General features: G+C 44.7%; 2 protein-coding genes, 1 long non-coding RNA gene and 3 other non-coding genes across 7 annotated transcripts; 2 read left to right on the top strand and 4 right to left on the bottom strand.

Annotated features, from left to right (window-relative positions):
- Positions 1-4,747: 4,747 nt before the first annotated feature.
- Positions 4,748-6,185, bottom strand: LOC120042701. Its single transcript, XR_005476225.1, has 4 exons — positions 6,146-6,185; positions 5,561-5,591; positions 5,338-5,369; positions 4,748-5,121 (listed from the first exon to the last, which is right to left on the bottom strand). It is a non-coding gene; the product is annotated as an uncharacterized LOC120042701 (long non-coding RNA).
- On the bottom strand, positions 5,200-5,287 carry LOC120042704. Its single transcript, XR_005476228.1, has one exon. It is a non-coding gene; the product is annotated as a small nucleolar RNA SNORD88 (small nucleolar RNA).
- LOC120042702 lies at positions 5,443-5,530 on the bottom strand. Its single transcript, XR_005476226.1, has one exon. It is a non-coding gene; the product is annotated as a small nucleolar RNA SNORD88 (small nucleolar RNA).
- On the bottom strand, positions 5,675-5,762 carry LOC120042703. The gene has a single exon (XR_005476227.1). It is a non-coding gene; the product is annotated as a small nucleolar RNA SNORD88 (small nucleolar RNA).
- A 1,574-nt stretch (positions 6,186-7,759) lies between the features above and the next one.
- On the top strand, positions 7,760-16,606 carry LOC120042700 (protein kinase C and casein kinase substrate in neurons protein 3-like). 2 transcript variants are annotated; one of them, XM_038987498.1, is made up of 10 exons: positions 7,762-8,049; positions 11,540-11,607; positions 14,014-14,170; positions 14,287-14,522; positions 14,727-14,882; positions 14,967-15,142; positions 15,377-15,497; positions 15,790-15,869; positions 16,105-16,184; positions 16,320-16,606. In XM_038987498.1, exons 2-10 carry the CDS (start codon positions 11,548-11,550, stop codon positions 16,427-16,429), a joined length of 1,176 nt encoding a protein of 391 aa, XP_038843426.1. In that variant the 5' UTR covers positions 7,762-8,049; positions 11,540-11,547; the 3' UTR covers positions 16,430-16,606. The 2 variants fall into 2 exon arrangements, with proteins under 2 accessions (XP_038843428.1, XP_038843426.1); XM_038987500.1 differs by lacking the exon at positions 16,105-16,184 and having other exon boundaries at positions 7,760-8,049; positions 16,320-16,410.
- A 6,954-nt stretch (positions 16,607-23,560) lies between these two features.
- On the top strand, positions 23,561-24,502 carry LOC120042699 (proline-rich protein HaeIII subfamily 1-like). Its single transcript, XM_038987497.1, has one exon. The coding sequence runs from the start codon at positions 23,561-23,563 to the stop codon at positions 24,500-24,502; it is 942 nt and encodes a 313-aa protein (XP_038843425.1).
- The last annotated feature ends 369 nt before the right edge of the window (positions 24,503-24,871 follow it).

Genomic DNA, 24,871 nt, shown 5'->3' on the forward strand with positions numbered 1-24,871 from the left:
GGAAAAGAGAGGGGAAATGAGGGATGGAAAAAGGGCTGACCAATGCCTGGTACTCAGGGCCTGGTAGCTGACTCACATAGATACACTCGCATGCACACAAATACAGTAACACACACAAGCACTGACTCTAATGTCAACACACACACACACACAAACACTACGAGGATGGAATGACAATGTAGATTGAGGCAACAAATAACAATAGGAGTAAAATAGTGACAAAATTTAGCCCAAAATATTTAGAGAAACAATCAAATGTTGTTTAGCTTTTTCATCAGTTCCTAGTGTTGTCGGGGAAAGAGAGAACAAGGATTGTCCTCATTATTAACACTAGTTAGTGCTTTCTCCTCCTGTCTTCTCTGGGTAGCTCTAGTTCCTCCTCTCTACTCTAGGGTTAGGTAGCTCCTCCTCTCTAACCAAGGGTTAGTTAGCTGTCTAGCTCCTCCTCTCTACCCTAGGGTAAGTTAGCTGTCTAGCTCCTCCTCTCTACCCTAGGGTTAGGTAGCTCCTCCTCTCTACCCAAGGGTTAGGTAGCTCCTCCTCTCTACCCTAGGGTTAGTTAGCTGTCTAGCTCCTCCTCTCTACCCTAGGGTTAGGTAGCTCCTCCTCTCTACCCAAGGGTTAGGGTTAGGTAGCTCCTCCTCTCTACCCTAGGGTTAGTTAGCTGTCTAGCTCCTCCTCTCTACCCTAGGGTTAGTTAGCTGTCTAGCTCCTCCTCTCTACCCTAGGGTTAGTTAGCTGTCTAGCTCCTCCTCTCTACCCTAGGGTTAGTTAGCTGTCTAGCTCCTCCTCTCTACCCTAGGGTAAGGATTAGGTACAGTAGCTGTCTTGCTTGACTGTTGTTGGCTCCATAGCTGGCTGTTCAGATGTGTTCAGTTTCAGTAGAGACTCCCCTTACAGTTAGTGGAGTGCAGTCACTGAAAACCTGTGTGAGTGAATAGAAATGTTAAGAGCTCTTTGTCTGAGTGAATGTCATTGCTGGAGCGATTTATTGGGATGAATATTCATGTCCATATTCTGTAGTTCAGAATATGGGCATGAATGAGACAAGGTGGCAGCCTACATGCATGTCTTGGGTAATGTCGTAGCGGAGCCCCTACCTGTTGGACTGAATGATATGACTGGTCCCCTGTTGGAAAGAGCTTGACGGGTAAATCGTCACTTGACTGTAGTGGCTGTGTCTGGAGGAAACCTGTCTGTATGACTGTGTGTGATTGGTTGTCAGTTTTTACCTCACCAATGGGATGGCTCCATGCTCACTGAAGGCCCTTCGATAAGGACCTGTAAACACATTCTATTTCTCTATAGCATCTTTATCATCTTAAGTCTTATAACGGCATATTATATACAGACTGGTCACTGTATTACAAATCTGTAGCAAAAATAAGTGCCCAGACCAACAGCATAGAAATAAACACACAGACATGTACATCCTCTCACTCAATAACACAGATCACTATACTGACCAATATAGAAATGCACACTTACAAATGCTCATGTATGTAATGTACACACATATTCACATTCTCTCACACACACACAGTTTGTGTTAGTATTAATGGGACACCTTAAATATATTTGTTTGGATCCAAGATGTATCTGATACTAAAAGGGACTGTGATTTCAGAGATGGAGGGAATACGTGACATAAACAGTATCTCATTGAAGATTGACTCCATTTATACGAAAGACTTTCGAAGCATCGAAGCAACTGCTATTCAACCGTTCTAAAGTTCTCTGTGCAAGGAGACTGAAAAGGAGAGGGGAGGGAAAGAGAAACAAACTGCCAAATCTTCCTCTTTCCCACCCAATCCCCCCACTCCTTCCAGAAACTCTTTCTACAGAAGCATGAGAACATGAACGGAGGCCCAAATGAGTGGGAGGAGAGATATGTTCTGTTTTAATACTACAATTGTTCTTACAACAATTTTTTAACTTAAAATGGGTCTGGGATACTGCTATTGATATGAAGAGAATTATTGTTACTATTATCATTACTATCATCGTCCTTACTGTTATAAGGTGCAGTTCCCCGTTCTGCCTTTCATGGCTGAGGTGGCGCTCTTGCATTTTAGGCAATGTATTTTCATAATTTTGCCAGTAGTGTTAGTCAATATAATCCTATAAAATTGTTATGAGATTCATGACTGTAGGTCAAAGTATGACACCATGGTGTCTAACAATTTAAAATGTATATAAATATAAAACTATATTGTTACTTCCAAAAATACAGAAAAAATATTTATTTCTTTTGATGTACAAAATGCTTTACATATCAAGGCTTTTGTCTAGTCATAAAAACACCACATTTCCTTTGCCCTCTTGTTTTAGTATAATATTTTGAAATGAAGGTTTGACTAATGTATGCTTCAGATTGACATTGAGGCCTAGATTCAATCCGGAGGGTGGAAGACCCGCGTTATAGCACGATTGGCATTTAAAGACAATGTTCCCGCATTCGCAGAGACTGCATTCACAGTAAACACTGCATTTGTCGGCTCAATTGGAAATGACCTCTCAATGTCAATTGCGCTATAACGAGGATATTCCGCGTTCTGGGTTGAATCTAGCCCTAAATATATTTTTATGCAAGAATTCCTCTGCCATCCAAGCTTCCTCTCAAGTTGAGGCAGCGTCTGTGTATAAAGCTGTGAATATACGTATCACTTTAAACCTCACTGTGTGGAAGCCAAAGTTAGATTCACTACATTGTCATTATTCACATTTTATGCAGATCAAGATGTAGCTATTGTGCCCTGGAAATGGCCATGAGACAAATGGTATTGTGAAAAAGATGCATATAATTATTCACATCAAATGTTTCTATTTTGTACATTTCAAGTCATTATGGATCATTAAAGTAGTATTTTATTTATTGATATTTCATTGTTTATCTATCTACTCATTTAAACATGAATTTATGTCAGGGCTATTCAACCGGGGGTCCGCAAAACCCCCAAAACAAAACGCGATTTTTACATCGCTATCAATAACAGAATAAACATTTTGAATTACATACCTACAGTAGAGAATATCTTCTTTATAATTATGTCAACTTTAATCAACTCCTAATATAGAGCAAATTACACTCATTGAAGCCAATAATGACTCGAGTGTCTGACATAGGCTTTGAAACAGCACACGTGTATAAGTTTCCAGTGGGGCGAGTGCTGCTGGAAAGATTTCTTGACTTGGACATACATTTTTGGCAACACATGGCAAACCTTTAACTAGCTAAAAAGTTGTTCTTAGTGAAAGTGTTTAAATTACCTTTCTAGGTAATAGGCTGTGTTAGTTTACACACTTCCTCTTCCAATTATGTGGGGAGTTCAAAATAATGACAAATGATCTACCAAATCTATTTTTAAATGTTGATTACTTCACCTTTCCATTGTCAATCACCTGATGAGAAAATGTCTCATGTATGATGGGGTCCCTGGGTCACCCATTTGCCCAGGAGGGGGTCCCTGGGTCGCCCGTTTGCCCGGGAGGGGCTCCCTGGGTCACCCGTTTGCCTGGGAGGGGGTCCCTGAGCAAGGAAAGGTTAAATACCCCTGATTTGTCATTTCACAGGAATTGTACTATTGACCTATTTTCACCTTGCATTTACAGTTGGATTGGGTGCTATCAGTTGAACATCTCTTCATCACTAAAATCAAATAAGGGCTCTTCCATTATCTCTATTTACTACTAGACACCATATTGGAGTCCTAAAACATACCCCAGCAGTGGGAGGGTATTGGCAGGTTACATGCATGAGTGCTTTCCATCTCACTCTGGAGGAATGTGAGGCCTTCAGATCCTTGTCCTTATGCCCACACGCTACACACTTCAGCTGTTTACACAGGCAGAACAATGCAGTAGTTCACTTGTTTTTGACAGATCTGAAAAAAAGTGATTTGTCAAATGACCAATTAGTGGAAAAAATATCAGAATTGGGCTGCCTGTGTAGACCGCCTTACATGAGCAGAGTTCAGGATGGGGAATGATGTTTGTGATATAGCAATAAGGACGATGAAAATTATGCTCATCCCAATTATGGTTTAAGATGTAAGATTTCTTATCCTTAAGTTCTAAAGAATCTGTCTTCCAAATAATGTTTCAAATGAAGGTACAATGTTATTTAACTGAAGTGCTTTCTGTACCGCTCGCTCCATTCCCTATGGAAGACCTCTGTTCTGCATGTCCTCCAGGCATCAACTCCCTGCAGAAAGCCCCCTACATAGCTGCTGCACTGTGAGAGACTATGTACTGTTCAGCTGGTTTACAGTCACTGCATTATGCAATGGGTTCATTATCACATTCCTCTTAGAATATCAACAATGTATGAATGCCTGTTCCTGCTGCTATGACAACCTTACCATTTACTAGTGTTGGGTAAATGTGGCAGTGACAAACTTGTTTTGCAGTGTTTTTCACCACCATCTCATAGCAGGATTCAAGAGGTGTATAATTACACTGTCAGGAGATGGAAGGATCTGGCTGTATAGAAAGCACCATCTTGTTTAAGAGAATATTTTAAACTGATGAGAAGTATGAGCAGACGAACAGTAACTTACAGAATGTGATACACGTATGCACATTCATATAAACATAAATATATGAATGTCAAATGTTAAGAGATTAAATTAGAATTATAATAAAGATCCAGAAATAAAATTGAGTGGTCATTTATTCCATGTACAAATAAATTGACCATTTGCATGGGGGAGCTCACCAGTAAAGTTAAAAAGGACATGACCCAGAGTATCTGATAAAAATATTTTAATGTTTCAGACTTACATAACAATCAGGAACATTAATAAAAAATCTCACTTAGGTCAGCACATTTCCATTGATGAGTCAGCCCTTGTATTAACAATTCTTCCCACATCTACAGAATTATTAGCAAAAGGGATATTGTTTCGCAATCTTGATCATGTTGGGGAAATAATCCTTATTGCTTTGATAAATTGGTGAGCTGGTTGATTGAAACAAATAAAGGGACTGAAGTGACACCAGCTGGATAATGCTGGAAATACAGGTAAAACAGTGCCTCGTGCAAAACACAGGCCCCTAAGTTATCCATTGAAGATCTCACCCCATGTTAATCACCACTCATCTTCTGTGGAGGTCCAAGATCTGCATGAAAAAAGTGATAGAAAACTGTCTGAAAATAATTACATCCCAACCTACAAGGATCCTATGGGATTAATTATCAGACTCTTCAGACTCAAGCCTGTCAGAGCCAGAGAGCACCTTATCGCCACAGATATTCAGAGCCCAGTGCAAAACGTCACAGGAGAAAGACATTAAAACAAGGATTCAATTTTAGTAATATTAGTACTTAAAGCTCACCTTGTAGTTTGGTATCGACTTAGCCTTGTCACCTTTGGGGAAAATAAGTTCCATTAGGACAATAATCAATGAACATTAATAAAAATCTACAAGACTCAGACTAACATTATCCTCAGACTCAGGCCTGTCAGAGCCAGAGAGCACTTTTTCGCCACAGAAATTCAGAGCCCAGTGCAAAACATCATAGGAAAACAAAGTACATATGAAAGAAAACCAGACTCACCTTGTGGATTGTTCTCTGACAGCCTCGTAACCTTTGGACAATAGAAAAAGACTACCATAAGGACAATATCTGCAACGGACAATCAAGCAGACAAGACTAACTACAGTAGACGCGAGCATCCTCAGACTCTGGCCTGTCAGAGCCAGAGAGCACTTTTTCGCCACAGAGTTTCAGAGCCCAGTGCAAAACATCATAGGAGACGTTTCAGACAACGTGCCAGACACCGCAATGCCCCAGGTAACTTGCTAGCTAAGCAGTGTCCATAGAAAGGTTCACCCTCTTGGGTATTGGCACATATATCTCGTTTTGATTTAGCCTAACACTTGATTTGCCTCAAGTCGAAATTATAAATTGAAAGTTCCATACAAACGTTTAAGTAGCTATAGCTAACTACTTAGCCAACATGAGCTTCCTGCTGACGTTCTACAATTAGCCTACTTTGCTAGCAAGCTGCTAACGTTAGCTAGCCACATCGAGGGAATTCGTCTACTGTCTAACTAAATAAAACATGACTGCTGAGGAAAGGAACTATCTAGCTATATCGTTTAATTCAAATGAGACGAAAATTTCCAGCTTCACACTCACCAAGCCACGTGCTGTCCCTCCAATCTAACCTTAGGAAAAGGCTGACCCACCAAAATGGCCGCTTTTATATGTCATTTCTGGGAGGACCAAAGAATAGGACCCCATTTTTTTGGCTGCCTATCGTAGGCGCCTTAAGTAAATACAATCACCTTGTTTAGAATTAATAACTTGAAGTCGAACTATGAAATAAAATGTATTTAAAGTGTATTATATGCATATTTAATTTGTTAACTACTTGCAACATTTTGTCTTGGATAAGATAACCATTGGAGAGGCAATACATGCCAAAGCATACATGATTAATTGGTAAAAAGAACATGTAATTAGGATACTTTATTGCCAGAGTTACCATTATACACTTCAGTATAATACACAGTATAATACACTTCAGTATAATACACAGTATAATACACTTCAGTATAATACACAGTATAATACACTTCAGTATAATACACAGTATAATACACTTCAGTATAATACACAGTATAATACACTTCAGTATAATGGTAACGTTGTGTGAGTGGTTCTGCTTTTGGAAGCATAATGTGTGGATTGATAATACTGTATTTCCCCTCAATGACAGCCCAATGTTTTAGGTTCAGAATCATTTGGGATGAGCAACAAGTATTTAACATAGTAATCAAAACTGTTTAAATTCAAATTTAGTCAAAGTACTGAACCATGGCAATAACATGAGCTTGAATGCCACGCCTGCATTGCAGAGTCACTGTGTCAGAAGCTCAACTGTCTAATTTTTTAAACGACAAGTCCTGGCAAGGCAGAACAGAGAAGTGTAGCATAGCATTAGGCATGAGATCATAAGGTATGTGAGTGACTGCTGTCGGTAATATGGCCCCCTATTCATCTCCAGAGATCCCCAGCTTTAAAGTAAAGCACACATTCTCTCTCTCTCTCTCTCTCTCTCTCTCTCTCTCTCTCTCTCTCTCTCTCTCTCTCTCTCTCTCTCTCTCTCTCTCTCTCTCTCTCTCTCTCTCTCTCTCTCTCTCTCTCTCTCTCTCTCTCTCTCTCTCTCACACACACACACTCAGACGCACACACACTCACACACTGGATCTCCTCACCAGCTGTGGCAGACCCCCAAACACCCTTGGGGAATGTATAGAGGAGTGGCAAGGGGGACGTATAGGGGGTGGAATTTTGTTCTTCTTATCTTTGACTATATAATATGTGATTCTTGTGTTGTGGTATTTAACAGCATACAGTTATATGACAAAACCTTAGGCTCTATATAGCACACATACACAGTGCTCTGTAACAGTCCTAGTCAAAGGTTGCTACCCCAGACCACAGGCACACATACACAGTAAAAGCCAAAAACACTGCCCACTTCATTAACTCTCCATGGAGAGAGAGAGAGAGAGAGAGAGAGAGAGAGAGAGAGAGAGAGAGAGAGAGAGAGAGAGAGAGAGAGAGAGAGAGAGAGAGAGAGAGAGAGAGAGAGAGAGAGAGAGAGAGAGAGAGGGGGAGAAAGAGAGAGAGAGAGAGAGAGAGAGAGAGAGAGAGAGAGGGGGGGGGAGAAAGAGGGAAAGAGAGCAGAAGTGGGAGGGGTGCTGTCCAGTGGTGTGGTACAGAGAGCCAGAGAATTAGTTTTCTGCAGCTGTTTTGAAGAGAGAGAGGGAACGGAGAAAGCGGGTGAGGGAGGAGAGAGGGGAAAAAGACAGCCAACTCATCTGACACTGACAGTGGGCCAAAGAAAGGGAAGAAGAGGAAGCAAAAGCATGGTAAAAGGAGTGGAAGAGACAGGAGAGAACTACGGAAAAAACTGAGCAGGCTAAGGGGAGAGACAGAAGGGGAGAGAGAGAGGAGGGTGGAGAGAAACTTAACCCAGAAAAGAAGAGCAAGTTAAAACAGTGAGGCCACCAGCAGCAGTGAACGAGTGAGAGGTAAGACACTTTTCCATGTATTTCACTGTAACCTCAGATTTCTCTGGCTGAATTCAAACTTCATTAAGACCTGATACACTGATAGTTTACTGTACAAGTCTATTTTTGTATTATGCATTCATATGTTGCTATATATTTCCTCTATGCATGGGTGTATGTACTGAGTCATGTGTGACAGCCAAAATGGGGGACAGGGGGAGGAGAGAGAGTGTATGCCAGAGGGGGTGATGGGTACTGTGGTGGGGGAAGAGAGGGTAGACAGGGGGTGAGAGAGTTGGCAGTGGGAGTATGTGCCAGGCTTGAGCATTTCAATAAGTTTCAGAAGATTTACATTTTCTGCTCTCTCTTAGGGTAGGCTATTGCAAAAGTGTTGGACTCCTCCAGAGATTTCTAATAGTTTGACTTGGACAGCACACAGGCATTTCAGATTTCTTTGCATGGTCTGTGATCAAGTCAAATCTATGCCAGTAGATGGTAAGTGAGATATTATTAAAATAATACCTTGATTTGGTATGCTCTTATCACTATCTGTACTGATCGGGGTCCTTCACTAGAAAAACGAATCATTGGTTTAGCAGTCGCAGAGGATATGTGAATTTAGCAGTCCATCTCAAAGGAATGAAGGGACACCTCTCATTCTCAGAGATTATCAACAAAGAAAGCAACCATTGATAGTTCTTCATTGTGTTCTTCCTCGTGGTCTTCCTCGTGCTAAAATAAAGATTGAATAAAATAAAGGTTAAATATTAAAACATTCCCGGCATGCTTTAGCCCTGCCCAGAGGGAGAGGATTCAGTGAGGGGACAGGAAAAGGGGTCAAAGGTTAAGAAGGAAATGATTCATTATATATCTGGCCTCATGTAGTGAGAGGGAACTAAAGACCCTGTGGGTTGTGTCATCTTCCTGCAGACAGTGGGACACTACAGACAGACAGACAGACAGACAGACAGACAGACAGACAGACAGACAGACAGACAGACAGACAGACAGACAGACAGACAGACAGACAGACAGACAGACAGACAGAGCGAGCGAGAGAGAGAGAGAGAGACGGAAAGGATCCACACAGAATCATGTGATAACCCATGATTAGAGGCAGATACAGAAGAATCACTGGATCTGATAGTGGGTCTGACTGAGGGTGGGAGAGATAAAGATATCTGGAAAACAGACAGAGAAAGATTAGTCTTGTGACAGAGTGGGATTTGTTGCATTTTCTGTAAAATGCCTTGAGAGAGGTTTTATTGTAAGCTGTTTGGGATCATGTGGGTTTGTCTTTCTAGTTTATATTTTGTGTCACTGAGCATGTGAGTCTGTCTGCAGGGCCGCCTCTAGCCTTTTTTTTCCGTTTTAAAGCTCATTTCCTGCAATTCTACACATTTTGTAATGACATATGCCATGTTAATATGATATCTTAATGAGAATGACTAACAAAATCAATGGGGCCCCCTGGAGTTCAGGGCCCCTGGACACGTGCCCTGTGTGTTTAGATAGATGGCTAGACTAACTACCTATTAAACAAATTGTTAGCTGACATGGCTAATTGAGTGACTATCAGTGACTGACATAACAAGAGAACAGTGGAGGCTGGTGGGAGAAGCTATAGGAGGACGGTCTCATTGTAGGAGGACGTCCTCCTATAGCTCCTCCCACAAGCCTCCTCTGCAGCAGAAAAACTGCTGATGTACAACCGCATTTTGAAATTGTACCTGGTGTATTCTTACTCTCAACAGTAAGTTTAGACAATTATATTTTTTGGGGCCGTGCCCGCTAGCGGCCGAGGGCCCTAAGAAACCTTCTATGTCGCTGGAACTGGCACTGTCTGTCTGAGTGCGTGTCTGTAGATTCAGGAGCATGTGAGTTTGTGTGTGTGTTGTGTGCGTATTGCATGTGTGTCTATGAATTTATGTTTTCTCTAGGGCGAGAGGGGAAGACAAGCCCATCAGCAGAGTCACAGAGAGGGAGAGAGTAGGGAGACGGGGACAGTGGGTTGATCTTTACCCCCTGTTTATTTTGGGATGGCTCAAGTTTCAAAGCTGGGAATTGTGGGAGAGGGCATTCCATCCTTGCTGGTAGACTCAGGGCCTTAAATGCCAGGCCTCTGAGTATCTGTTTTACTGTATTATACTGATACTGTACCACGCCAGAATAACTCCCTCTCACCTAGTTATCAATCTACCCTGTACACTGTAGAAATTATACTTTGCTTTTGCAACACATTTGTCCAATTCTACACTGTAACGGAAAACTGTAATTTATACGGTAATTTGGGGTATTATCAACAACAACAAATTTGTGGGCGGGGAAATAATTGCTGTATTTCTAATGGTATTGTAAATCCAAACCACAGAGTACAGTACCATACCGTATCTTTGGAGCACCAAAAACGTTTTGACCACTAGTGGGTGCATGGTATTGTTGTTTCTGGCTCATTACCATATTTTGAGGTGTGCCTTGTAAGATGCTATATTTGTTGCACCGAGAGTGAGAATGCTGTACCAATTTAACTCCTATGTGGTTACAGTGCCTCATCAATTTAAAATGTATAGGGGACAGATTGGAGTGGCAGCAAGTTGTACCCCTTTCCTGCAGTCAGTGACCAAAGTGCTCTCTCTGGCCTAATCGGTGGAATGTTATCAATATTTTTCATAATATGCTAATTTATCAAGATGTTTTTTTTTTAATGCAATGAAAATACAGTGTTTCTATGTCAAACAGTTTTGTTATATTTCAGTCTTCTGTGATTTATGTTTTAAACATTTCAACTCTATATCGGACATGGTACAGGTTTCTTCTTGTTTTTAAGCCCATAACCATGTGTGTGAGGTGTATACTTTTGTTTCAAAGTAGATTTGTTTAAGACTACCATGTGTGACCCTGATTTAGCCCACTGCAGTAAAGGTTAAACCTTAAATTGGTTGAGCATTTTGCCATGTCCTTGGTCTGTTTTGCTCTGTGGTCGCAGCCAGTTTGGAAGCCTTTGTTAAGGCCTCCAGAAGTGCATGTGATATAAAACACCAAATATGTGTAAACACTTTGCATACTGCAGCAGCCAACCTGCTTTCACCAATCCCTTGTAATTACAGAAAAATACTGTGAAATATAAACCCCACCCCTCAGTGAATTTCATTCATTCACAGTTGAAGAGTACTTGCTTTGATACCGTATTTAAATTACAGTAGGTATGCTACAATATGAAACACAGAATTTGACTTATGACTGAGCTGCCTGTAAGTTACTGTCAAATTCACAGCAAGGCCTTTACAGTGTATCATCTTATCTGTCCAGTTTTATTTATACATGTAACAACCTCTTGAATAAACTTTACTTTGTAGGAAAATAATTATCTCAGACTTTCTAAACCAAACTGGTCTTCATGGATTTCCATCATTGTATTCAACTGACCACCTGGGTGGTGTAAAGGTATGTTGAGAGGTGCACAGAATGTTGAAGAACATAAATGATTTCACTATTTATTTTTCTGTTTCAGTGGACAGGATGTCGACTCTCCCTCCTGAGGTTGCCACTGAAGATGCCACCAAACAGAGCTTCTGGATGGTGAGTGTGTGTGTGTGTGTGTGTGTGTGTGTGTGTGTGTGTGTGTGTGTGTGTGTGTGTGTGTGTGTGTGTGTGTGTGTGTGTGTGTGTGTGTGTGTGTGTGTGTGTGTGTGTGTGTGCACAGAGAAATGGAGTGAGAGAGACGGAGAAAGAAGTGGAGGGGGAAGGAACAGACAGGAAAACACAGCACACTTAGCCTCAGGATGTCTTGATAACCTTGTACAAGAGATTCCCGCGACAGACAAAACAGTATTGCTGCTCTTAGGTCAGTGTGTACAAGGCCTCTCTATCACACTAGGCTGGCTATATGTTGTTTAGCTTCAGATAAATGAAGTTCTGCTTCCCTTTTAGCTGGGACATCATCCCATCATTCACCCACCTCTTTACAGCCGTATCCTAATCATTACAACGTTATTACCTGTTAATAAACAACTCTGAAATGGATTATAACAACTTAATAATACATCATATATGCCATTTAGCAGATGATTTTATCCAAACCAACTTACAGTCATGCGTCCATACATTTTACGTATGGGTTGTTGGATGCTTAAGATTTGTATTTAGTTGCAGTGTACAGTGAAACACTTAAGCTCCGAGCTCCAACAGTGCAGGTGTGAATGAAAAAACAAAACAATAATAACACTGATGAATATAAATGTCCATTGGGGTCCATAGAGGGAGCAGATAGCCAATATGTTTCTCAAATGAAAAATATATTTGTTTTTAACCATCCTCCATAATGCTCATATCATGATAGGCTGATAAATGTGCTATGGCTATAGGATAGGTTGGTTTGGCTTCTATGCTCCACCAATTGGCTAGTTGCAGCTCCATCCGACAGAGCTCCATCCGACTGACCCGTGTCTGCTTGTTCTCTTCCTGTTTGCTGGCCTCCTGGTCATTGCCCCACTTTCATCTCCCCTCTCTCTCTGTAATTTGGGCTCCCTCCTGTTGTGTTGGATGTGTTTCCAGCCCAGTTCCTCTTAGTGCTGTTCTCTGGCCCTCCTCTTCTGGCTGCTGCCTGTCATTGTGAAGTGTTGGGTTGAATATGTGCTCTGACTCTTATTATGGAGTATAATGGTTGTTTTGTCATAGTTGTTCCTAGTTAAGTTCTGTAGTGTGTAGAATAGCCATCACTGGAGAGACAGTCCACTCTACTGTCTGATTGATTTGAGTTTCTAGGTTCACTATGTTGTTTCCCAGCATTTCACATTGTTCTAGTTCTGCCTGTTATGTACGCAACTATACAGCCATTTGATTGCTCTACTGTGTTGGTATGTACATGAAATGTGATTTGTTACAGAGAACCATGTCAGATCTTTGATTACTTGTTTTCTGTGATATACTGTAGTGTTGTGCAGGCTCAGTTGTAGTGCCTGTCTCGGCATTTGTGATTGGTTGGCTGCGGCTAGTTCTGGAGCAGTGCTGTTGGCTTTGGGCAAGATTCCTCAGCTGTTTTCACTTAATTCTCAGAGTCAGTAGAAACCACAACATACACAAAGAGAGAGGGAGAGGGAGGAAACGGGAATAGGATGACCTAAAGGAGAGACAATTACATAGATATTGTTTGGAAACGTGCCACGGTGTGTGTATGTATGAGAGAAAGCGAGTGAAAGAGCGAGAGAGAGAGAGAGAGAGAAAGAGAGAGAGAGAGCGAGAGAGAGAGAAAGAGAGAGAGAGAGAGAGAGAGAAAGAGCGAGAGAGAGAGAGAGAGAGAGAAAGAGAGAGAGAGAGCGAGAGAGAGAGAGAAAGAGCGAGAGAGAAAGAGAGAGATAGAGAGAAAGAGAGAGAGCGAGAGCGAGAGAGAGAGAGAAAGAGAGAGAAAGAGCGAGAGAGAAAGAGAGAGAGTGCGAGAGGAAGAGAGAGAGCGAGAGAGAGAGAGAGAGAGAGAGAGAGAGAGAGAAAGAGAGAGAAAAACGAATAAAAGTGATCAAACTGAAGCAGAGGGATGAAAATAGAGCCAGGAAAATAATGGAGCGTTTCCCAAACTCCACATCCACAAACACAACTCTGGTAATGTCATTACCCTCAGTGAATTGCCCTCTGTTACTCCATCACTCCCTTTTCATATGTCCTTTTACTGGCCTGTCTATGGGCCTGTTTTCACCAGCCACACCCCATGGTGCCTTCATTAGGCTTTTACAGAAACCTCAAAACATTAAAATGACTTCGACGTTAGGATGAGAACAGGTTACAGGTCACGGTGTTGAGAGTGTAGAGAGGAAACAGTTAAATTGTTATTTAACTGAAATGAACTTCACTATCCGTGTTAATATCCATTGCTACATTACTACTGTATGGTCAATCTCAAACTTTTCCCTCCTCCTCCTCATCCTTGTTCACCCTCTCTATTCCTCCCTCCCTCCCTCCCTCCCTCCTTCTCTCTCTCTGTCCTCCCCCTAGCCTGGGAACTACCAGCGCACGGTGAAGCGCACGGAGGATGCCTTCCAGGCGTGTAATGACATCGTGGTGTGCTTCCAGGAGAGAGCCCGTGTGGAGAGGCAGTACGCTCAGCAGCTCAGCGAGTGGAGCAACAAGTGGAAGCCCCTGGTGGACTCCAGTGAGTACTGCAGCTGAAGAGATTCACTGTTTGCTCACTATGTTCCCTGTTGATACTGTATACCCATCCACTCTCTCTCTCTCTTCATCCCTCTCTCTGCTCTCCTTCCTCTACAGGCCCGCTATATGGATCCCTCCTGCAGGCGTGGCAGTGTTTCCTCTCCTCCGCCGACCGTCTCGCCGCCCTGCACTCGTCCGTGTGTCGCTCCCTGGTTTCGGAGGACGGGGACCGGGTCAGGACCTGGCAGAAAGAGACCTTCCATAAGAAGCTCTTTGGAGGCTTCAAGGAGTCCCAGGACTTTGGGACTGGCTTCGCACGTGCTCAGAAGCCCTGGGCCAAACGTCTGAAGAAGGTTAGAATACTGTAGATGAAAGAGAGGTCTCTCTAAGACACTATGAATCACCACGTTGAATGGACAATCTCTACTGAGAAATTCCCAGACTCAAAGATCATACCTTTATATAGGGTAGGGCAGAGGTAAATGACTTGGAAGTGTTTGTATGGGAGTCTTCATTGAGTCACTAATATGTCAGTGTTACCTTATGCCTCATCTCAGCTGGACAAAGCCAGGAGTGCGTTCCATAAAGTGCAGCGTAAGGAGCAGACTGCCAGGGACCGGGAGGTCCACGCCAAGGGCAACCCTGACGTGGCCATCGAGAAACAGAGGAAGATTCAGGAGGAAAGAGAGCTGGCTCAGCAGGAGACGGAGAAAGTAAGTGATAGACAGTAAGAGAATGAAGGAGAGAAGTGAATGTGTGAGTCTGTGTGTGTAATAATGTGTAACTCTCTCCCCCAGGTGCGAGCCCGCTATGAGAAGGTTCTGGAGGAGGTGACCCGCTATGCCCCTCGCTACATGGAGGAGATGGAGTGTATTTTTGACCAATCACAGGAGGAGGAGAGGAAGAGGATCAGCTTCCTCAAACAGGCCTTCCTGTCCGTCCACAGACACCTGGATGTCACTAACAACGAGAGGTAGGCTACACCTGCAGCCAGACTGTTACTAGGATGGTGTGTGTGGGTATGTTTGTTGTAGTTGCGTTGTTTCAATGTCTTTATCTCATCTCTCACTCTCCATTTCTGTCACGCCCCATTCTCTTATCCCCTCTCTCTATCATCCCCCCCTCTTCCTTCCCCTCTCTCCTTCTCTCCCTCCCTCACTCTCATTCTCCCCCCTCTCTCCCTCCCCCCTCTCTCTCCCTCCCCCAGTGTGAAGGCTGTGTATAATGAGCTCCACAACACTCTCATGGCCATCAATGAGCAGACTGACCTGCGCTGGTGGAAGAACACCCACGGACCGGGCATGCCCACCGACTGGCCTCAGTTCGAGGTGCAACACACACTCACACACACAGACACAGCGGGCTAATGGAACTTAATGGGGCCTAATATAGTGTACTGTAATATGGATTGATGTAGACTTCTGCCCTGTGTTATTGTCAGAGTTAGTCTAATGTAGTGAACAGTGTTACAAGCTAATGCAGCAGACTGTATAACAGTAGTGCATGGTCCAACATACTGAGTATAACAAGAATGTGACCAGTATTACAGTCTCTGGAGGCTAATATAATGGACCGGTCTGCCTTGTTGTACAATGGGGTCTAATGAAACGTCTCTTTCAGGAGTGGACGCCAGAAAAGAAAAGCAAAAAAGGGAAGAAAGAGAAAGAGGTAGAGTCACAGCAAGGCACCATAGAGAGGAGGTAAACATGTCTCCATCTGTCTGTCTTTATTGATTCCTCCTACAGTACAACTCTATCTCAGTGATGTTAAGTAGTTGGAGGACTTTACGTTACAGTCTTATTAGTATGATACAGGAGACATGTAGTACTCACTTCCCATCTCATTATGAAGAATCATGTAGTTCAGATACTGACTGTTGTGTTAATTGCTTGTAGTTACGGTTAGTGTATGGTTGATTTACACTCTCTCTCTCAGTGTAATGATCGGAGGAGTAAAGGTCAGGGCTCTCTATGACTACGACGGACAGGAGACAGATGAGCTCTCCTTTAAAGCAGGTAGGCCTTCACGCTCTACTTGTCTGTGAGTGTGTGAGAGAGAGAGAGAGAGAGAGAGAGAGAGAGAGAGAGAGAGTCTGTGGTACTCTGTTACTGAATGATATATTATGACCATCCTCCACCTCTCCCCTCCAGGTGAGGAGTTTCTGAAGACTGAGGATGAGGATGACCAGGGCTGGTGTAGAGGGATGAAGGATGGAGGGAGAGAGGGACTCTACCCAGCCAACTATGTAGAGACGGTGTAGTTACACCACAATGTTTGTAAAAAGAAATAGATAGAAGGAAAATGAAAGTGACTCATTTTGATAAGAAACATTGTGTCTAAAATGATCCTCAGCTGATGTGTACTGTGTACTGTTCCTTAATGAATCCAAACTGCATCACATCCGGCCGTGATTGGGAGTCCCACAGGGCGGCGCACAATTGACCCAGCATCGTCCGGGTTTAGGGTTTGGCCGCGGTAGGCCGTCATTGTAAATTATAATTTGTTCTTAACTGACTTGCCTAGTTAAATAAAGGTAAAACATTTTTTATGAATAAATAAATAATAATAAATGAAAAAAGTGCCCATGCTATCTGCAGGAAAGCTTTCATCCAAAGAGAATACACTATGGGGATATGCTAGCTCTGAAGGAACCTTTGGCATACCTACACGGCATCAAATATCCATTTTTTTTTCGTCTTTAAAATATGTTGGAAAATGTTTAATATATTTACCTGAGACACCTATATGAAAGCTATATGATGTATGATGCCTTTTTTGTACAATTTGAGAGATGCGATGCTGATTCTATAGGTACGTACATGTATTGTACATGTCACCACTTGATGCTGAAGCAATACTCTATGTTTGCTGTTCTTATAGAGCTAAACTCTCCTGTTCGCTTTAGTGAAACATATATTTATGTAGAAATAAGTGCTTATCACAGTGCTTAGACAGGCTTTAATCAGTGATTATTATGAACGGAGTGAAACTTTGACAATGAGCACAATTCATCAATACCTTTAGCCTTATCAGTAATAGTATGAGCAGTAATGTCTCCTGTAGCCTGTGTGTGTTATAAGAGTACGATGTGTCAGGATTGGGATCTCCTTTCAGAAGGACTGTAATAGATCTCCTCTCATCGCCTTCTTGATGGCAACTACCCTTAATAGAAACTTTGCCAAAGTGAAGGATAGGATGCCATTTCTGGGCCTGTCCACGTTCTGGTTTTTCTTTTCCATTTCTAAATGTGTGTATATGAGAGTGTGTACTATACATGCATGTGTGTGTATATGAGAGTGTGTACTATACATGCATGTGTGTGTATATGAGAGTGTGTACTATACATGCATGTGTGTGTATATGAGAGTGTGTACTATACATGCATGTGTGTGTATATGAGAGTGTGTACTATACATGCATGTGTGTGTATATGAGAGTGTGTACTATACATGCATGTGTGTGTATATGAGAGTGTGTACTATACATGCATGTGTGTGTATATGAGAGTGTGTACTATACATGCATGTGTGTGTATATGAGAGTGTGTACTATACATGCATGTGTGTGTATATGAGAGTGTGTACTATACATGCATGTGTGTGTATATGAGAGTGTGTACTATACATGCATGTGTGTGTATATGAGAGTGTGTACTATACATGCATGTGTGTGTATATGAGAGTGTGTACTATACATGCATGTGTGTGTATATGAGAGTGTGTACTATACATGCATGTGTGTGTATATGAGAGTGTGTACTATACATGCATGTGTGTGTATATGAGAGTGTGTACTATACATGCATGTGTGTGTATATGAGAGTGTGTACTATACATGCATGTGTGTGTATATGAGAGTGTGTACTATACATGCATGTGTGTGTATATGAGTGTGTACTATACATGCATGTGTGTGTATATGAGAGTGTGTACTATACATGCATGTGTGTGTATATGAGAGTGTGTACTATACATGCATGTGTGTGTATATGAGAGTGTGTACTATACATGCATGTGTGTGTATATGAGAGTGTGTACTATACATGCATGTGTGTGTATATGAGAGTGTGTACTATACATGCATGTGTGTGTATATGAGAGTGTGTACTATACATGCATGTGTGTGTATATGAGAGTGTGTACTATACATGCATGTGTGTGTATATGCGAGTGTGTACTATACATGCATGTGTGTGTATATGAGAGTGTGTACTATACATGCATGTGTGTGTATATGAGAGTGTGTACTATACATGCATGTGTGTGTATATGCGAGTGTGTACTATACATGCATGTGTGTGTATATGAGAGTGTGTACTATACATGCATGTGTGTGTATATGAGTGTGTACTATACATGCATGTGTGTGTATATGAGGGTGTGTACTATACATGCATGTGTGTGTATATGCGAGTGTGTACTATACATGCATGTGTGTGTATATGAGAGTGTGTACTATACATGCATGTGTGTGTATATGAGAGTGTGTACTATACATGCATGTGTGTGTATATGAGAGTGTGTACTATACATGCATGTGTGTGTATATGAGAGTGTGTACTATACATGCATGTGTGTGTATATGAGAGTGTGTACTATACATGCATGTGTGTGTATATGAGAGTGTGTACTATACATGCATGTGTGTGAAAGGTAAGCCTCGGCCCTCATTGTCTATTGTAGTAGTATATTTGAGCCTTTCATACTGTAAGTGCCTTTCTAAAGAATAAAATGAAACAAAACGGATGTTGATAACTTTTGTTGCCGTGTTCTTGGGACAGGAGATGACGAGTGACGACACATTTAATGATTGTGTTTGTGTTGTTCTACAGGACATACAGTATCTACAGTGTTTATTTACACATACACTGAAGAGAATGGCTAAATGTACAGTATATGTGTGTGTGTGTTTGAGTGTGCGTGTGTGAATGTGTGTATACAAGTGCTTACAGCCGTGTGTGTGTGTGTGTGTGTGTGTGTATGTGTGTGTGAATACCATCGGCCTGGGTGTTGAACAGGGCTCTGGAGCATGTTTATGGTGCCACATCAGTGGAGTTGTCAGTCTGAGTGACAGTCAGACAGACATCTCTGGCTCTCAAGTGTGTATCACAGACTGTGTCAGAGTAGAGCAGAGTACAGTAGAGCGAAGCATCCTGGACCTAGTTCAGGTCAAGCTCTTCTCTTCATCTGCCTGTGATGTCACCTCTCTCAGCCAGATGGGAAGTGACATCACCATATGGTCAGAATTCAAACACACCACCCATGGCTCTGGATGTTGATGATTCTGTATTCAAAGGACTGCACATAGTAAGTGGCACAGCAGTGAAACAAACAGATGGTATCATTGTAATGTGATATGGAATTCAACAGAAATAAAGGTTATGTATTACAGGTAAAACATAAATGGAACGTCTACTGTACATCTAGAACCATGCCATGATTTGTATGCCACTTAGTTTAACATCTGTTGATTGGTCAAAATGATACCCCACCTGTATGGGGTCATGTGAGTAGGAAGGATGGGTCAAAATGGCCATGGTGGTGTGAGGAAACAATGAATTAAATGTTTGTTTAAAACTTTGAAAGTAAAATAGTTGAGTAATTGTGCTGTAAAAACCTGTTCCTTTGAATTATCTTCCTGGGAAAATGTAATCACTGGACTACTCTCATCACCAAGGACTACCTTTCACCACCAAGAATTTCCTTTCATCACCAAGGATTTCCTTTCATCACCAAGGACTTCCTTTCATCACCAAGGACTTCCTTTCATCACCAAGGACTTCCTGATTGTGTTGATTGACTCTCCTGCATTTCCTGTTGGATTTTAATTTCTATTTTTGTGAAATTACTCTCATTTTGGTTTGTGACCTTTGAACTCTGGACTACTGAATTGACAGGTGGCTCGATATAGTAGATAGATAGTTGGCCCTCTCCACACTCCCTCACTGTTTCATTGTGAAGGCAAGCAAACATGCATTATTAGCTTGTGTGTCGTGATGGTTTAGACTTGCACAAATACAGTGTGATAGAAACACAACCTAATGATGCCACTCTGAGGGGGGAAAGACGCTTAAAGGGATAGTTCATCCAAATGACGAATTCACCTCATCTTACCTCATCTTAAGGGTGCTTAGTAGTCCATGGAACCATAGAGTCAGCTAACCCCAAGGTTACCTTCACCTTGTAGGGATTCAGTTTCTAAGTTCCTGTAGTCCGACACCCTTGCTATCCAATAAGCTTACCTCTGAGTCTTCATTTGGCCAATCAGAGCACAGCTTATTATCAGCTTGGATGCACCTCCCTCCTATTCCACAGAGATAGAATTCAGCTATTTATATTCATTAAGAGAGCTCATTTTATACAGTAAGTCTAATGCCAACACATAACAATTAACACTCACTTGTTTGTCACGGCAATTATGATTGGAAACAGCTCATTTACATGCTAATGGTCCCCTGACATCCATTGAAATTGACGCCAGTGAGCTCTCAAAGACAAACCGGCCAATAGTGTCACCCATTTATCTTAGTCAGGTCAACATGTGGCCAACCACTCTTAGTACATAGTCTCTGCCCTCTGTATTTACTATGAAACAGTCATACATCACATCTCCTGCCACTCACAGCAGTCACCACGAAGACAATCAATGGAGAGAGTCAGTTTACAGTGGCTTTACCTCCGGTGTCATATGATTATATAATTTTGCTTAGAAGAGTGATTTGATCCGATCCCTAAAGATCTCTTCTGTTTGTGTGGATCCTCCTTCTCTCCGTCTCTCCGTCTCTCCGTTTCTCTCTCTCTGTCTCATTCAAATGAAATTCAACTACACTTAATATCCTACACACACCAAGGTAGAAAGATGCACATGCACCCATGCAGACTCATCTGCAGTTCACCAGGCAGCCAACAGAGGAGGCTAAAGGATCAGATTGGCAGCATACAGCAGGCCTTTCTCAAGGAGAAATATGCTCACTGGTGTAGCAGCATATTGGGAAAATGTCTTTATTCCCTCATGTTTCATGTTGTGACAAGCAGAACTTTGGGTTGCCATGGAGAGAGCTGCTGGAAAAAAACATAATTAAAAGCCCTAGAACTGGTGTTAGTCTGACTCAGTCTGTCTGCAGATGAATGAGAATGCAAGATGTTTCCTTGAAGGCAAATCGAAAGAATGCATGTTTTTATATTGTGTGTATACATAATGTTCGTATAATGCTGAGTGTATGTTAAAGGGAGAGGGGAGTATGTCAATTATGCTGTGTTACTCATATGTCTTCTTTGATACAATTCAGTCTAGCAGGGTAAGGTACATAGAAAGTGTGTGTATTTGTGTGTGTGTGTGTGTGTGTGTGTGTGGCTGTTGTGTGTCTGTGGGTGTCCCTATGTAAACACAGACCGGTGTGTGTAGAAATGACTCACCGTCCCTGTTAGAAAGACACGGGGTAGAGGAGCAGATGAGCGTTCTCCCAGCTTGTCAGTCACACAGCACTCCCAGATGGGCTCTCACATCCTCCCCTGGTCTCTCTCAGATACACCAACACCTCCAGGGGAGAACCTCAATCCCCCTTACGGCCCACAGGGAGATGAAACCCCCAATCCCCCCTACGGCCCACAGGGAGATGAAACCCCTAATCCTCCCTACGGCCCACAGAAAGATGAAACCCCCAATCACCCCTACGGCCCACAGGAAGATGAAACCCCTAAACCTCCCTACGGCCCACAGAAAGATGAAACCCCCAATCCCCCCTACGGCCCACAGGAAGATGAAACCCCTAATCCTCCCTACGGCCCACAGAAAGATGAAACCACCCAATCCCCCCTACGGCCCACAGGGAGATGAAACCCCTAATCCCCCCCTACGGCCCACAGAAAGATGAAACCCCCAATCCCCTCTACGGCCCACAGGAAGATGAAACCCCCAATCCTCCCTACGGCCCACAGGAAGATGAAACCCCCAATCCTCCCTGCGGCCCACAGGAAGATGAAACCCCCAATCCTCCCTACGGTCCACAGGGAGATGAAACCCCCAATCCCCCCTGCAGCCCACAGGAAGATGAAACCCCCAATCCTCCCTACGGTCCACAGGGAGAGGAAACCCCCAATCCTTCCTAAGGCCCACAAGGAGATGAACCCCCCCAATCCCTCCTACGGCCCACAGGGAGATGAAACCTCCAGACCCTCCTATGGCCCACAGGGAGATGAAACCCCCAATCCCCCCTGCGGCCCACAGGGATATGAAACCCCCAATCCTCCCTACGGTCCACAGGGAGAGGCAACCCCCACTCCTTCCTAAGGCCCACAAGGAGATGAAACCCCCAATCCCCCCTGCGGCCCACAGGGAGATGAAACCCCCAATCCCCCCTGCGGCCCACAGGGAGATGAAACCCCCAATCCCCCCTGCGGCCCACAGGGAGATGAATCCCCCAATCCCCCCTGCGGCCCACAGGGAGATGAATCCCCCCAATCCCCTATGCGGCCCACAGGGAGATGAATCCCCCCAATCCCCCCTGTGGCCCACAGGGAGATGAATCCCCCCAATCCCCCCTGTGGCCCACAGGGAGATGAAACCCCCAATCCCCCCTGCGGCCCACAGGGAGATGATACCCCCAATCCCCCCTGCGGCCCACAGGAAGATGAAACCCCCAATCCTCCCTACGGTCCACAGGGAGATGAAACCCCCAATCCCCCCTGCGGCCCACAGGGAGATGAAACCCCCAATCCCCCCTGCGGCCCACAGGGATATGAAACCCCCAATCCCCCCTGCGGCCCACAGGGATATGAAACCCCCAATCCCCCCTGCGGCCCACAGGGAGATGAATCCCCCCAATCCCCCCTGCGGCCCACAGGGATATGAATCCCCCCAATCCCCCCTGCGGCCCACAGGGATATGAAACCCCCAATCCCCCCTGCGGCCCACAGGGAGATGAAACCCCCAATCCCCCCTGCGGCCCACAGGGAGATGAAACCCCTAATCCCCCCCTACGGCCCACAGAAAGATGAAACCCCCAATCCCCCCTGCGGCCCACAGGGAGATGAAACCCCCAATCCCCCCTGCGGCCCACAGGGAGATGAAACCCCCAATCCCCCCTGCGGCCCACAGGGAGATGAAACCCCCAATCCCCCCTGCGGCCCACAGGGAGATGAAACCCCTAATCCCCCCCTACGGCCCACAGAAAGATGAAACCCCCAATCCCCCCTGCGGCCCACAGGGAGATGAAACCCCCAATCCCCCCTGCGGCCCACAGGGAGATGAAACCCCCAATCCCCCCTGCGGCCCACAGGGAGATGAAACCCCCAATCCCCCCTGCGGCCCACAGAAAGATGAAACCACCCAATCCCCCCTACGGCCCACAGGGAGATGAAACCCCTAATCCCCCCCTACGGCCCACAGGAAGATGAAACCCCCAATCCTCCCTACGGCCCACAGGAAGATGAAACCCCCAATCCTCCCTGCGGCCCACAGGAAGATGAAACCCCCAATCCTCCCTACGGTCCACAGGGAGATGAAACCCCCAATCCCCCCTGCGGCCCACAGGAAGATGAAACCCCCAATCCTCCCTACGGTCCACAGGGAGAGGAAACCCCCAATCCTTCCTAAGGCCCACAAGGAGATGAACCCCCCCAATCCCTCCTACGGCCCACAGGGAGATGAAACCTCCAGACCCTCCTACGGTCCACAGGGAGATGAAACCCCCAATCCCCCCTGCGGCCCACAGGGAGATGAAACCCCCAATCCCCCATGCGGCCCACAGGGATATGAAACCCCCAATCCCCCCTGCGGCCCACAGGGATATGAAACCCCCAATCCCCCCTGCGGCCCACAGGGAGATGAAACCCCCAATCCCCCCTGCGGCCCACAGGGAGATGAAACCCCCAATCCCCCCTGCGGCCCACAGGGAGATGAAACCCCCAATCCCCCCTGCGGCCCACAGGGAGATGAAACCCCCAATCCCCCCTGCGGCCCACAGGGATATGAAACCCCCAATCCCCCCTGCGGCCCACAGGGATATGAAACCCCCAATCCCCCCTGCGGCCCACAGGGATATGAAACCCCCAATCCCCCCTGCGGCCCACAGGGATATGAAACCCCCAATCCCCCCTGCGGCCCACAGGGATATGAAACCCCCAATCCCTCCTACGGCCCACAGGGAGATGAAACCTCCAGACCCTCCTACGGCCCACAGGGAGATGAAACCCCCAGGCCCCCCTGTGGCCCACAGGGAGATGAAACCCCCAATCCCCCCTGCGGCCCACAGGGAGATGAAACCCCCAGGCCCCCCTGCGGCCCACAGGGAGATGAAACCCCCCAATCCCCCCTGCGGCCCACAGGGAGATGAAACCCCCAATCCCCCCTGCGGCCCACAGGGAGATGAAACCCCCAACCCCCCCCTGCGGCCCACAGGGAGATGGGGGAGAAGCACAACTCCCTGTTATAGGCCAAGGGAGGATTAACACCAGGGTTGAACATACAGGGCTTGCTGGTAGCTACAGGAAAGAGCAGGGCTGAGTCAGCCAGCCTCAGGAGGGAGGACCAGGGGGCGGGCGAGAGGACCAGAAGGTGGGGAAGAGGACCAGAAAGTGGGGAAGAGGACCAGAAGGTGGGGAAGAGGACCAGGGGGCGGGCGAGAGGACCAGAAGGTGGGGAAGAGGACCAGGGGGCGGGCGAGAGGACCAGAAGGTGGGGAAGAGGACCAGAAGGTGGGGAA

This window comes from Salvelinus namaycush, unplaced genomic scaffold, assembly GCF_016432855.1.
Source record: "Salvelinus namaycush isolate Seneca unplaced genomic scaffold, SaNama_1.0 Scaffold745, whole genome shotgun sequence".
NCBI classification, from domain to species: domain Eukaryota; kingdom Metazoa; phylum Chordata; class Actinopteri; order Salmoniformes; family Salmonidae; genus Salvelinus; species Salvelinus namaycush.